Here is a 12,831-nt window from a genome sequence, read left to right as displayed (position 1 = left end):
AAAAAGACACAGATAGAGAGATTTAATATATAGAAGTTTTGACAGTTCTTGTTGGGATTACTCTGGAAGAAATATTAATATTGTAGTATAGAATAAATACTAGTAGCTATAATTATATGACCAAGGCTGGTCTGGGCTTATTGTCCAGCGTCGTAGGGCAGCGTCCCTAAAACAAAGCGCATCGGGGAAGACGCATTGACCAACTTTGCAACTTTGGGGTCTTAAAACCCCTCCGGCAGCGTGACATCAGGAACCGTTCGCCGCGTTAACGGCTCAGTTCTCGGGTATGTATCTCAGGGCTATATTGTTATAGATCCAACATAGACATCTTGTGCCGAATCCTGTAAAAATATGTATCTACCCTCTCCCACATACTCTTTCACCATTCCTTCACTTCACGATGACACTCAACTCGACTGTCGCCTTTATCTTCCCCGTACTCCGTTGCAGTCAGAAACTATACGAGGGGCTATAGTCGCACATCCATATGCTCCCCTCGGTGGGTGTTACGACGATCCAGTCGTAAGCTTTGTCGGAGGCGAGCTTTTGAGGAGTGGATATATCGTGGGTACATTCAATTTTCGGTAAGTAGAATGGCTAGCTTTTTTGGTGCACCTTGGTCTCTATACTGGTTTACTCTTTTTTCCTTCTCTTTTTCTCTGGCTATATATATCATTGGATGGGTGTATACTGATATGTTCTGTAGTGGTGCCGGTACTTCAGAAGGACGGACTAGTTGGACCGCGAAGCCCGAATTAGCAGATTATGTGTCCTTCTACGGATTCATGCTGTGCTACTTGCATTCCTTGAGGTCGCAAAAGGTTTCACGTCGAGGGGATGGAAGTATCCCAAGTGGGCCCAGTGTTGAGGGCCCTGATGCGCAGTCTACACTTGCCCGAGCAGATATCCATCTCATACTCGGTGGTTATTCCTACGGCTCATTAATTGCATCACATCTTCCCTCACTTGATGTCGTCGCGGATATCTTCAAAAATATCACCGTTAGTACACAGGCATATGGAATCCTCCAAAGTGCAGCGAAAGTTTCGGCTCTGCTCGAGGCCAATGACTCAACCCAGGAACGAAACTGGGCAACAGAAGACCACCTGGTCATGGAAGAACCGCTGGATATTTCAGGAACAACAATTTCATACCTTCTCATGTCGCCCCTCTTGCCGCCACTCAATCTGCTCCTAACGTTCTTCTCAACAATGTCCTTGGATATTGGGGCTCACAGTCCAGCTCAACGGAGACAGATTCCATGCCCCAAGCCAACTCGTCAGCTATGCGCCCATCCGACTCTAGCTATTTACGGAAATCAGGACAGCTTTACATCTTCAAGTAAATTAAATAAATGGTCAGACGAACTGTCGCATGTGCCCGGGGGTCAATTTCAATCGGCCGAGATTGACGGAGCTGGACATTTCTGGAGAGAGAATGGGGTCGAGTCGCAGGCAAGAGATGCACTGGGAAAGTGGTTGCGTCTGATACCTTGACTTTCTCCGCAGAATAGCGAATAAAAGGTCACTTAATGGCAGTTTTATGATCCCTCTAGGAGAGGTCTAGAATGTTGGACTGAAAGATGGATGGGACCGCGTTCCCCATTTTCAGGCCCGTTTCACATGCGCACCCCTATCTCCAAAGCATGTGATAGCCCTGGTTTCGCATGACCATCCCCAACTTATAGTGGGGATTTATCGTCTCGAGTTTGAGATTCGAGTCCAAACGCCTATCGTGTCACTGGGCCTGGGGTTCCGTAAACGTTTTGATACGGTCACACAAACTTTCGCATGTTAAAACATGGGTATCGCAGCTTACTGACCCTTGACCCATGACTGAGAATTTAGGCTCAGCTCGTGGATCAGGAATATCTGAGGGCAATAGCCATGTATAATACTACTCAGTAAGCATTACATAACTGTCATCCTTGCCAACCAATACCCACAACCGGCATCTCCATCACTGCTCATAACTCTTACTGTAAATGTTGGGTTGCATTGAAATCTCGTATCGCATCAACTTTGAGATATGCGGTGTGGTAATGTTCAGGCCATCGCATAGAAACACCCTGTACGGAGTACGCTACATACCGAAGAGCGCTCGTGACCCCGTATGATACCTACTAACTAGGTATACTAGTAGTATACTCCTTGACTAGTCGTAAGGCAGTACGTAGTACTTGACCGTACTCCAGGCCGATTTGTTTCGATCCGCTATCCGTCCCAAGCTATCTTTCCACTGACAAATTTCTTTTGATGCGGTAATGCCTGCCTTCGCAATACTTCATCATCCCCTCCATTCAGCTTGTGGGGCTGTATGAGATCATCCAGCCGATGATCTGGGCTGAAGGATTGGCGATCATCGTCTACAATATCCAGGTTTTGCTCCTCTTTTTAAACATAGAGTTTTGGTTGTTTAGATTTTAGAACCGAAGGTAAATCTTATAATGTTCCTGTGGTTATGGATTGAATATAGTGGGATGTAGTTGGTGCTGGTTCAACGGTGTCCAGACGGCGGGCTTTCCGAATGAAGAATCCCCGCGAAAAGGATTGATGCGCATGATGAGCGGTTTCCCTGGGGCTGACTAGCGCTTGTGGCGATCGATAGCCACTGAACCGGACTTCTGCCCAATCACCAGGGGCGGACAGGGGGCCCCTCGTGACGTCTGGATCTACTCCGGACGGGGCCTTAGGCTGCGCTGCTGACACACCCCCAGATTTATCCATGATTTGCACACAGTTTTCCCGAACCATCCCAGTCTTGTTGCACCCCACGGTCATGGAGATGAACACTTATATTCCCTGACTTATGCTTGTCTCTGATTCGGTGCTAGATCTTCATTTTACTTATCCCTTCCTATGTGTTCTCCTTTGACCGGCTTTCATTTAAGATAGTTTCTTCCACCCATCGATCTCTTTTTATACTAGCCATTTGAAGTGCTATCTGTTTCTCGGTCGAATGCCTTGATGTCAGTGGAAGCCTGGCATGGCAATCCTTCATGACTCCCCCATAATAAGCCCTCGCTGCCATCCCAAGAGTAAACATGCCCGAAAACCGTCTTCCGTCAAGGAGGCTTCTGGTACTCCGTTTCGCTTCCTTTCGAGAGCTGTTTCCCTTCCCTCGCTGTCATCTGTCATCAAGTCCTCCCTGACTTGGGCCGGCGATACTTTGTATAATGTGAACCAGGATAGCTCCTCCAAGGTGGGCAAGGGTGGGAATAGTACTATCGAGGATCGAAAGCAGGTGCTATATCTTAAAATGCGCAATGTATGTTAGCCCTTCCTTTACTGGACATTTCTCCACTATACGGCTGGTTCGCCTTGCAGTTTGATATGCTTTCTAACTGTATGATTCAGGCTGTATCATACAAAGAGTGGAAGGACTGCGCCTATGAGTTGGACGAATTAGAAGACAACAACTCCTGGAAAACAACCTTCGAGAGTTCCGAATACGATCCCCATCTAGTACAGGAACGCCTGAAGCAACTAGAAGAAGCTCGCATTAGCTGTGACGTTAGCCGAATGATGTTCCTAATCCGCACCTCCCTAAGCCGCGACTTAGGAAACATGCGTAACGATTCTCTCTATGGGCACTCGCACGTGGGTACGAAGGACTTGATTGATCAGTACATCACCACAGCCCTCGACACAATATCGTCGCTGGTAGACCTGTCAGCGAAAGGGCGGTGTGATGGGTTGGAACTGAAGTATATCCTTGATCAACTTCTAGCAGCAAGGCAAGCTTTTGGCCGGAGCGCCTTACTATTCTCAGGTGGAGCAACATTCGGTATGAATCACATCGGCGTGCTCAAAGCGCTCTGGCAGGCAAAACTGCTTCCTCGCATTATCTCTGGCGCTTCGGCGGGAAGTATTATTTGCGCTGTCTTCTGCACTCGGACAGATGATGAACTGCCGTTACTTTTGGATACGTTTGCCTATGGGGACTTTGCTGTTTTCAATGATCCCGACCAGGAGGAGAATATTCTTCAGAAGACCGCCAGGTTTCTGAAGTACGGCTCTTTTCTGGACATCTCCAACTTAGCCAAGGTTATGCGAAATTGGCTTGGGGATATTACATTCCAGGAAGCATATAATAGAACGCGCAGAATACTTAACATCTGCGTTTCTAGTGCTGGAATCTATGAGCTCCCCAAGCTTTTAAACTACATAACAGCGCCTAATGTGTTGATTTGGTCTGCAGTGTACGTTCTACTTTTTCCCCGTTTCCCCCACCACACCCAAAGTTTTATTGTCGGACTAACTTTCACAGAGCTGTCTCGTGCTCGGTGCCCTTAGTATTTTCGCCATTTGTTCTCATGGCCAAAGATCCAGAGACAGGAGAGGCAGTCCCTTGGAACGACTTGCATAGGCAGTATATCGATGGCTCAGTAGATGGCGATCTACCGATGACCCGCCTATCGGAAATGTTCAATGTCAACCACTTCATTGTGTCGCAAGTTAATCCTCATGTGGTCCCCTTTCTCCCAAAATACGATGGTCCGACCCACGGAACACCGCAGACCCCGTCCTTGACTTCTCGGCTGTTCCACACCATGACGCACCTCGCGAAGGATGAGGTATTGCATCGATTGACGGTTTTATCTGAACTTGGTATTTTCCCAACATCTCTGACCAAAACCGTATCAATCGTGAACCAGAAATACTCCGGGGATATTAACATTTACCCCGAAATACTCTACACCCATTTTCCTGTAATTCTCAAGAATCCGACTACGGAGTTCATGCTCAAAGCATGTCTTTCAGGGGAGCGTGCGACGTGGCCCAAACTCAGACGGATTCGAAACCACTGCGCTATTGAATTAGCGTTGGACTCGGCTATCCAACAGATGCGGGCGAGAGTGGCATTTAGTTCGAGCCAGACAGCATTAAGGACAATCGGACTGCCTGGCTATTCGGAAACCATAGACAGTAGCTGTGGCCGAGGACGCTTGCTGAACCGGAGAAGCTCCTACAGTCATGAAGTTGAAAAGGCCAAGCATATCAGGGCCAATTCTGGTCGCCGAGCAAGACCACTTCTAAGAAGATGCTGTAGTGTACAGTCACCCGAACAATCGTCAGACACCGATCGGCAAGATGAGACAGATGATGATCGAGTTGAGGCTCGTGAAAGTTATTTTCCCGACCTTAGCGATGACCTATCTCTCACGGAGTCTGGCACTGACGAAGAGACGCGACCCCTGGGTTTGGAACGACTCAGGCTTGCAGATGGTCGAGCAGTTCATCATCAACTATCTCGCTGGTCCGCTCCGCATGGTGCCCTCCCATCGCTGCGGTCATTACCAACTACATCTATTCACTCAAGGAGATCATCTGTGGGCACACAATATCAGCCATCAACCCATATCATAGATTCCTCTTTGACTCCGGCACGCCAGTTATCCACCAAATTGATATCATCCCCTCAAAGCCGCACTCTCCGCATGACACCCACGAGCCATCCAGACCTCACACCTCCCACCTACAACTAACCAGGCTGTGCCGAGGATCTGCTTGCTTTTAGGTGAGGTGGAATTGCATGATAACCGAAGCACCTAGCCAGATGGTATGACCTGTTGTATGCGGTATGCCGGCTTTGTGTCTCCGGTCTGTTGGTGGGCACATTTACTGTCTTGCTTGGAACAGCCAAAATCTTCAATTACACTATAAGGAGGTTGCAAGCCCGGAGTCCGACGTCCTCCTGTGGAATGTAGCGAGGATCGGGTGGGCCTCTGTGGTGCGTCTCAGAAGATCGTCATCTGGGATGTAGTGTTTATGATTTCTTTGGTCTTTCGTCAGATTTCTTACCTTTTCACTTTGTCATCTTGACATCTAGAATTGGGGACTTTTGTAGACGGATATAGGTTTGTTACTGCTGCAAAGCTGGCGGCGTTCTGACATTGGAGTTTTCAAAGAGAGGATTGGCTACAGAGCGATCCTCCCTGATTCGCAAGACTTGGCTATGATAGACGGCTCTTTCAAACATACTTTGGTAATATCGGTGTGTACGCCTACATATATACCTAGATAGTCTGTGCTAGTAACTATATTGCTTAACTCATATATGAATGCATAGGGACAAGGTACATTGTCCGAACTGACAGTATGCAGTGATCAGTGTTGAGCTCTATACAATTGATCATATAGGCACTATGAGACCAGAATAAGAAGGAGTGATACAGCACTTGTTCGACTTGCCAGCAAGCCCTAACTTGACCAAAAGGCCAAAGATCCCGATTGGTCTGGCCTTGTCATAGAACCTAGATAGATAACGCAGCAACATCAGTACTAGTATACTCTCCGCTGCTTGACTACGTAAAAGCCTCCCCACGTTGGGCTCGGTGTAAGATAAGTACAATAGTACCCATAACAGAGGAGACGATGTTACATGCCACTTTGCTCTAATAGGGCTTTTATTCCTATAATCCACTAGGTATAGTCTATGAAGCTCTCAGGGAAATATAACTTCTACGAGGTATCGCTGCTGACACTCATATTGAATACTATGTAAAAGTAGCATCCACACTATCCTAACATATAATCCAAAGCGTTGCTTTGTAAATTTGGCAACGTTCCTAATGACAACATCGTGTAACCGCGGGTATTGGACAACTTCAGCGCTTATTGATCTAGGCGGCATAATTTGCTCACATATTTGCCATTTTTAGCTTCCTTAGAATATCCGAGGTCCTAAATTAATCTCTCGGTTCACCTACTAACCTTCATTTACTCCCCCGCCCCCTCCTCTAAGCTTGGCTCGAATGGCATTACCATGTCCGAGCTGCGGTATGACCAAGGCTTTCGATGAGAGTATATCAGCAAGCATGACCAGTAACTTGAAGACATTTCAAAGACTAGATTAGCATACTGCGAGAATGTGCTTCACATTGGGGTAAACAAAGTCCAGGTATCCTACTGGCGCTTCCACTTGTCTCAGCGTTCCAGCAATCAACTTCATGGGTTCATTACCGTCTAGAACCTGTCTGTTGCTAATATTAACCACCCTGGGTGTCGTGCTTTTGCGATAATTATAGAGCACCGACACTAATTAGGGTGATGCAGGTAATTGTTTCACGATTCTGTTGCAGGGATGTTTGGCGCTTCGCTTGGTGATGGTTCTAAATTTGGCCGAATTATGCAGTGTTAGGTCGGAACTAATTCCTGCGATCAAGGTAATTAGTTCTAGACAATAATAGACTCCTTCAAGGAAATTTGCTAAGAATGGAACAGGACCTAATGTCATGTCAATCAATCAGCGATGGATCCGTGGTTCCAGGCGCGGAGACTAATGCACCTGGCCGCACTTCTCCCACCTATCCCGGCGGCTACTCTGGAGTTGATCCGCGTTTATTGTGGAGGGTTGCTTCTAATGTTGGCAACTACACTAATGACTTAGGGTAGTACAGACTACCTGCAGTGCATGCATGACACTGACCCTGCGCCGGTAATTCGACGGGCACGAGACAAAAAAAGAATCATTCCTGAAACTCTTGGCTCAAGGACAAGCTTTTATACTCCTCCATCCTCTACAATGCGACTGGAACTTCAGCCCAGACAAAATCCTTCTGGATTTATACTTTGGTCTGTGCTTTGTCAGACGCTTCAGCTCATGAATCCTTCCATATCTTGAAGTCCCTTTTGTTTCGTGCCTCCAAGCGTCTTGATTGTTCGGCGTGCATTAATTCTCCTTGCGCGTTTCAGCAGCTTGTTAGCGTTCAACTTCCACTACAATTACTTGGACGTTTTCTTATTTGCAGCGTTGTTATTGGTGCCCAGGAACTTTGCATAGTGCCCACTATCGCAAAGAGTTCATATAGGCTTGTCCCATCAGCATACCTATTAGCCCATAATCCTTGGGTTGCTACATATTCGAAACTTGACTTGTCGCCCTTTTTCTTTTTTTATTCCATACGTCGAGTTATCTTCATCATGGCAAGCATCGTACAGCGGCCCCTGAACCGCCTTCGCAAGAACGACACCTACAAGCCCCTTCATGAACGGTTTGGAGACGTCTCAATATCAGCTCCGACTGAAGGATCATGGAATCAACTCGAAAGCCCTCGGCAATCTACTCACAGAGGTTATGGTCATGGCCTCGCCAGGGGCAATTCTACCAGATCCTCCCGGGAGAACTACGATGCAGCCTCTGCTCCGGACAATACTCCCCCATCTAGGCAGAACTCCTTTTCCATGAGCACATTGAACCCTCGTCGTCTTTCGATGCGTTTGGCTCCACGGTCACGACATTCCACCGAGGACCCAAACGAGAAAGAGCATCTGCACCACCCCGACCGAAGAACCGAGTTTGCCTACAAACCTATCCATCAAGACTACTCTACTGAGGTTGCTGAGAAAGCAGCTTCGCGGGGTCATGATTCACCTCGATTTCGATATATCCCTGCCGATACCCGGGCTGCAGCTGTCTCGACAGGAAGCCACAGATACTCTGCGAGTTCGCATCATAGTATGCAGTCCAACCGCGCCGAGATTGAGGAGAGGTACAATCAACCCAGGCGATACTACCGGGATTCTCATCTTGAGGACAAGTACGATCACTACGTTGAACCCCACGAGAGGTCTCACCGGTCATCACGGGCGGGATATAGAACTAGTGGCGAATATAGTGAGTGGGTGATGGCCGCACAAATGAACACGACTTCATCGTCAGAGAAGAAGAGGCTTCGTGCTGCGAGGCGCATGACTATGACCATGGTACCCGATGCGGAGGACATTTATGGATAAAAGTTTATGGACTTCTTTTTCTGAGATTTATAATCTTGATCATCATGTCATGATGGTGTATATATCTGCGACCGTTATAGCGCGATGAGCATTTTCTGCGTTAGGGCTTTGCAAGGCGTTGGTGGTTGGCTGAATCACTCCCACGAATACACGTATAATGAAGAGCTTACGTTACCTCACATCTGATATCTACAATCTAGAACTGCTTCTATTCAATTACATGGATATAATCGGTGTTCAAAAGCACTACCGGCACTGACGTCAGTGTGACGATTAAGGAGCATTGATTCCGAATTCCTCCTGTTGAATATCCTGTTGGCAGTCTTCCATCTGGATCTGTAAGAAAGGGAAACTCTTGGCTTCATGGAAATTCTGAAGTCTTGGAGTTAGGGCTGATATGAAGTCATGACCAGGAATTTCCCAAAAAGGAAGTCGCGATCATCCATCCATGACGACATGTTCACGCAGGACCGCCTTCCATCGTACAAATAAATACTCTCTTCCCTTGTCTTATCTCTGGCAGACTCTAATGTTGAATAGTTCTCTCCGGTTCCACCTAAACACACTCTAGACACTAATCAAAATCAAGGGGAATAATACTCCCGATTCGTGACAATGGCGGAGCCGGTCGTTCAGCTCCAATGTGGAGTAAAGGTATAAGCAATCCTTTTTCTAGTATTGTTCTTGAATATGTCAACTACAAAATGCTAACTACTCTACCTTTCCAGAATGATCCATGGGGTAAACAAGGGAAGAACTCGTTAGCCGGTCAGCTTTGGTCCAAGACCCCAAAGAGCGGAGATGTAAAAGATGACCAAACATACTCTGAGGTACTTCCAGCTACATATGTGGAATAGCGAAGGCGTTGCTTCTGACATCTGTAGATGTGGATGGGCACATACCCGACTGTCCCTTCTCGAATTCTTTCAACAGGCGAGCTCCTCTCCGAGTATCTAAAGAAGAACCCACAGCTCGTTGGGAAATCGGCGCTTGATAAGTATGGGCCGGAAATTCCGTTCTTGCCGAAAGTGAGTCTTGTACTTCCATGGAATGTGTGCTGGGCCTCAGCAGAAGATGAGTTAACGCAACAAACCACCAGATCCTCTCATTTAGTAAAGCGCTTCCTCTCCAAGTCCACCCAGACAAATCACTAGCAGAGCAACTCCACAAAGAAAACCCAGACCAATTCAATGACCCAAATCATAAGCCTGAGATCGCAGTCGCGCTGTCCAGTTTCGAGCTCTTTGCTGGCTTCAAACCCCTTAGTGAAATCGAAGCGATCATGAAGCTCAAGCCAGTTGAGCAATTAGTACCATACAATCAGCCATTCGACGACGAAGTACTACGAGAACTCTGCAAGACGCTCCTCACTTTGCCCCCGATCGTTGTCTCAGAGATCATTCAGGGTCTTAAGGATCTCCCAGAAGCTCAATTTGGAAAGCATCGTTATATCCCTGGGATGCTCGATCGACTTAGCAAGCAATATACCGAGTTCGACAATGGTAACCTCGTTGCTGCGCTACTGATGAACTACATTACTCTTGGACCTGGGGAGGCTGTCTGCGTACCTGCGGACAGTATCCATGCGTATCTTTGTGGTGACATCGTTGAGTGTATGGCGCGGTCTGATAATGTGATTAACACGGGGTTTTGTCCGCGTGCAGACCGTGATAATGTCGATTTATTCACGCGCGCTCTGAGTTTCAAACCACACGGAGTGGACGAGGCTCTTTTGCCACGGAGAAAGAGTGACAAGGGTGTCAATGGGAAATCGGATGAGTATGCGCCTCCTTTCAGTGAATTTAACGTTTTGGCGACTAGTCTGGGAGCCGGAGAGTATGAAACACACAAGGCTATTTCTGGACCGAGTCTGCTCTTTGTCACCAAAGGATCTGGGCGGTTAGAATTGACCGAGGGCAAGTCTGTCAAGACGTTCGACCTGCAGGAGGGATATGTATACTTTGTTGGACAAGGGGTGAGCTTGGATCTATCTACGGACAAGGGAATCGCTGTGTATCGACCATATGCCGAGTAAACGAAAGAATTCGAAACACTACAGTATAAGACATTTTGGATGGGATGCTTTTCTCCATGTACACTGGGGTCTGTAGACGTTGAGGTTAGGTTTGGGGGCTAGTCCTCTAACAACGCGTGGCGTATAGAATACTAGAACGAGCCGACCGACAGGCATATCCTGAAAACGCCCGATTTGAACATGTTTAAAATTCTAGAATGATAGAAGGCAAGTTGGATCCGCGACCAGTTACTCAGAATTTCCGATTTCTCCTCATTTTGCTCACTTTAAAATAGATCACAACTAATGCGGGTCCGATCCTTCAATTGCCGCTGATACGACCATCCGAGCGCTTGCAGCTCCGAAACCGATCATCGACAGCCAATGAATCTGCAATCGCGCCGAAATTCTTCTATTTTTGGGGTTCTTGCTTTTGTCACAGACTGGTGCGTGCTGGATACACTGCATACTGTCACGCTGGCTAGCCGCGACTCAAGGCTGGAGCAGATGCCCTGATCGGAACTTAAAATGATCTCAAACAAGCCATCCTGAAACGAGGCTGGAGGTGAACTTGAGTTCTTAATGGGGGGAGTCTCCGCTCTTCTTGAACTGAACTGACCTGAACTGAACTGAGGGGGAAGCTCAAGTGTTTTCTCTCGGTCAGCGATCCCTTCCATCTTACCCCGCAAGCTAGCAATATGTTTCTCCCTCTTTGCCCAAGGTCATTGGTGCCTCGATCGAGTGACCCAGCCACCAACCAGATTATCATCGGGGTTGTATTGGGTTGTGTCGCTGCTATTGCTAGTAAGTAGAGCCTTTCTTCTCTATATGCTCACCGAAATCATGTTGTTGACGTCAAACTAGTCACTGCGGGGATCTTGTTCATCCTCTTCAAGAAACGGAGATGGGATCGCATCCGACAATACGAGGAGAACATGTTGGTCATGCATGCACCGATGGGATATACGCCCCAGGAATATCCCTCCGACAACCAGGGAATAAAACGGCCACGACCCTACTCGTCAATGTATTCCTATAGCCAACCACGAGAGCAAAGTCATACCCATCCTCGTGGTAGACTGTCCGGGGACACCCCACCACCCGCATATACCACTATACCCGCCTATGACCCCTCGAAGTACCACGGCATTAGTCAACTGCCACCATCAGTTAAGATCAATCGACCGACCCAGGTGGATCCGGTCGGTATGTTTGAGGAAAGACCATTCTCTTTTATTCGAGGAGTCGAGCAGCAGTACACAGGACCCGCGGAGACACAGAGAAGTTCGTCTCAAGCAGAGCACCGGGGATTGTCACTGGAGAGCTCTCGGTCGATGGACTCGACTAGTAGCACCACCAATTTCTCTCGACCTTTAGAGGGGGCCCAGTCACTTCGACGACCAAAACCTGTTCTGTCGAGGTTGGTCACGAATTTTAATTAGGGTTTGGTTTCAACTTGTCACATGGGATGGATCTGTGGGGTTTGGTTAGCGTTGGATCGGTAAATGGGATTGGAATGGATAAATGGGTCAATACGGCGTATGGTGTATGGTGTGCTTTTCTCTTTTGCTGTTTGCTTCCGGGCTTCCTCCTTTTTGTTGGGGAAGCGACACGATGGGTTCATGACAGTAACGATCTCTGCGTTCCTATGCCGCGGCGTTAGGTATAATGATATTGATGATGACCATGAAGCATGTCCTGGGTCGCTAGAGTATGGGCTCGTAGCTAATGTCTCGCTGTCACGGTATTCTGATGGATGTGATGTGCTAGACCATGATCCAAAGGAAAGTGGACAATCATGCTTTTGCCCGTTCTTGTGCACAGCAGAATATACAATGTACATATGTTCCTGCTGAGGTTGAACCTGAGTGAGTAAGTGATGAGGTTGTCTTGATGGCACTGTCAACTCACCCTTTGTGGAACCAGATGTAACAAGTAGGATAATGAGGGAGGCTGATGCTGATATTCAAGAGAGGGCGGAACTAACATCCTTTCCTATCCTGATTCAAACGATGGCTCCTTCCACAGAACGGCATGAGCATAGCCAAACAAGCCAAACATCTAGAGCCAGCAAAGACT

At 47.6% G+C, this 12,831-nt stretch overlaps 5 protein-coding genes across 5 annotated transcripts; all 5 read left to right on the top strand.

Moving 5' to 3' along the window:
* Positions 1-351: 351 nt before the first annotated feature.
* ANOM_008163 (uncharacterized protein) lies at positions 352-1,496 on the top strand (the record flags this gene model as incomplete). Its single annotated transcript, XM_015553419.1, has 2 exons — positions 352-584; positions 707-1,496. The coding sequence occupies 2 exons, from the start codon at positions 352-354 to the stop codon at positions 1,494-1,496; spliced, it is 1,023 nt and encodes a 340-aa protein (XP_015403961.1).
* Positions 1,497-2,985: 1,489 nt separating this feature from the next.
* Positions 2,986-5,488, top strand: ANOM_008162 (putative Patatin family phospholipase; the record flags this gene model as incomplete). The annotated part of the gene is made up of 3 exons (XM_015553418.1): positions 2,986-3,267; positions 3,357-4,201; positions 4,270-5,488. 3 exons carry the CDS (start codon positions 2,986-2,988, stop codon positions 5,486-5,488), a joined length of 2,346 nt encoding a protein of 781 aa, XP_015403960.1.
* Positions 5,489-7,925: 2,437 nt separating this feature from the next.
* Positions 7,926-8,738, top strand: ANOM_008161 (uncharacterized protein; the record flags this gene model as incomplete). The annotated part of the gene is made up of 1 exon (XM_015553417.1): positions 7,926-8,738. The coding sequence occupies one exon, from the start codon at positions 7,926-7,928 to the stop codon at positions 8,736-8,738; it is 813 nt and encodes a 270-aa protein (XP_015403959.1).
* Positions 8,739-9,241: 503 nt separating this feature from the next.
* On the top strand, positions 9,242-10,773 carry ANOM_008160 (mannose-6-phosphate isomerase, class I; the record flags this gene model as incomplete). Its single annotated transcript, XM_015553416.1, has 4 exons — positions 9,242-9,392; positions 9,467-9,568; positions 9,623-9,766; positions 9,838-10,773. Exons 1-4 carry the CDS (start codon positions 9,354-9,356, stop codon positions 10,771-10,773), a joined length of 1,221 nt encoding a protein of 406 aa, XP_015403958.1. The 5' UTR covers positions 9,242-9,353.
* A 677-nt stretch (positions 10,774-11,450) lies between these two features.
* ANOM_008159 (uncharacterized protein) lies at positions 11,451-12,194 on the top strand (the record flags this gene model as incomplete). Its single annotated transcript, XM_015553415.1, has 2 exons — positions 11,451-11,556; positions 11,617-12,194. 2 exons carry the CDS (start codon positions 11,451-11,453, stop codon positions 12,192-12,194), a joined length of 684 nt encoding a protein of 227 aa, XP_015403974.1.
* Positions 12,195-12,831: the final 637 nt, after the last annotated feature.

Source organism: Aspergillus nomiae (genome assembly GCF_001204775.2).
Source record: "Aspergillus nomiae NRRL 13137 chromosome Unknown contig00296, whole genome shotgun sequence".
Classification (NCBI taxonomy): Eukaryota; Fungi; Ascomycota; class Eurotiomycetes; order Eurotiales; family Aspergillaceae; genus Aspergillus; species Aspergillus nomiae.
The sequence above is the reverse complement of the archived record's forward strand: the minus strand, read 5'-3'. Positions and strand labels throughout refer to the sequence as shown.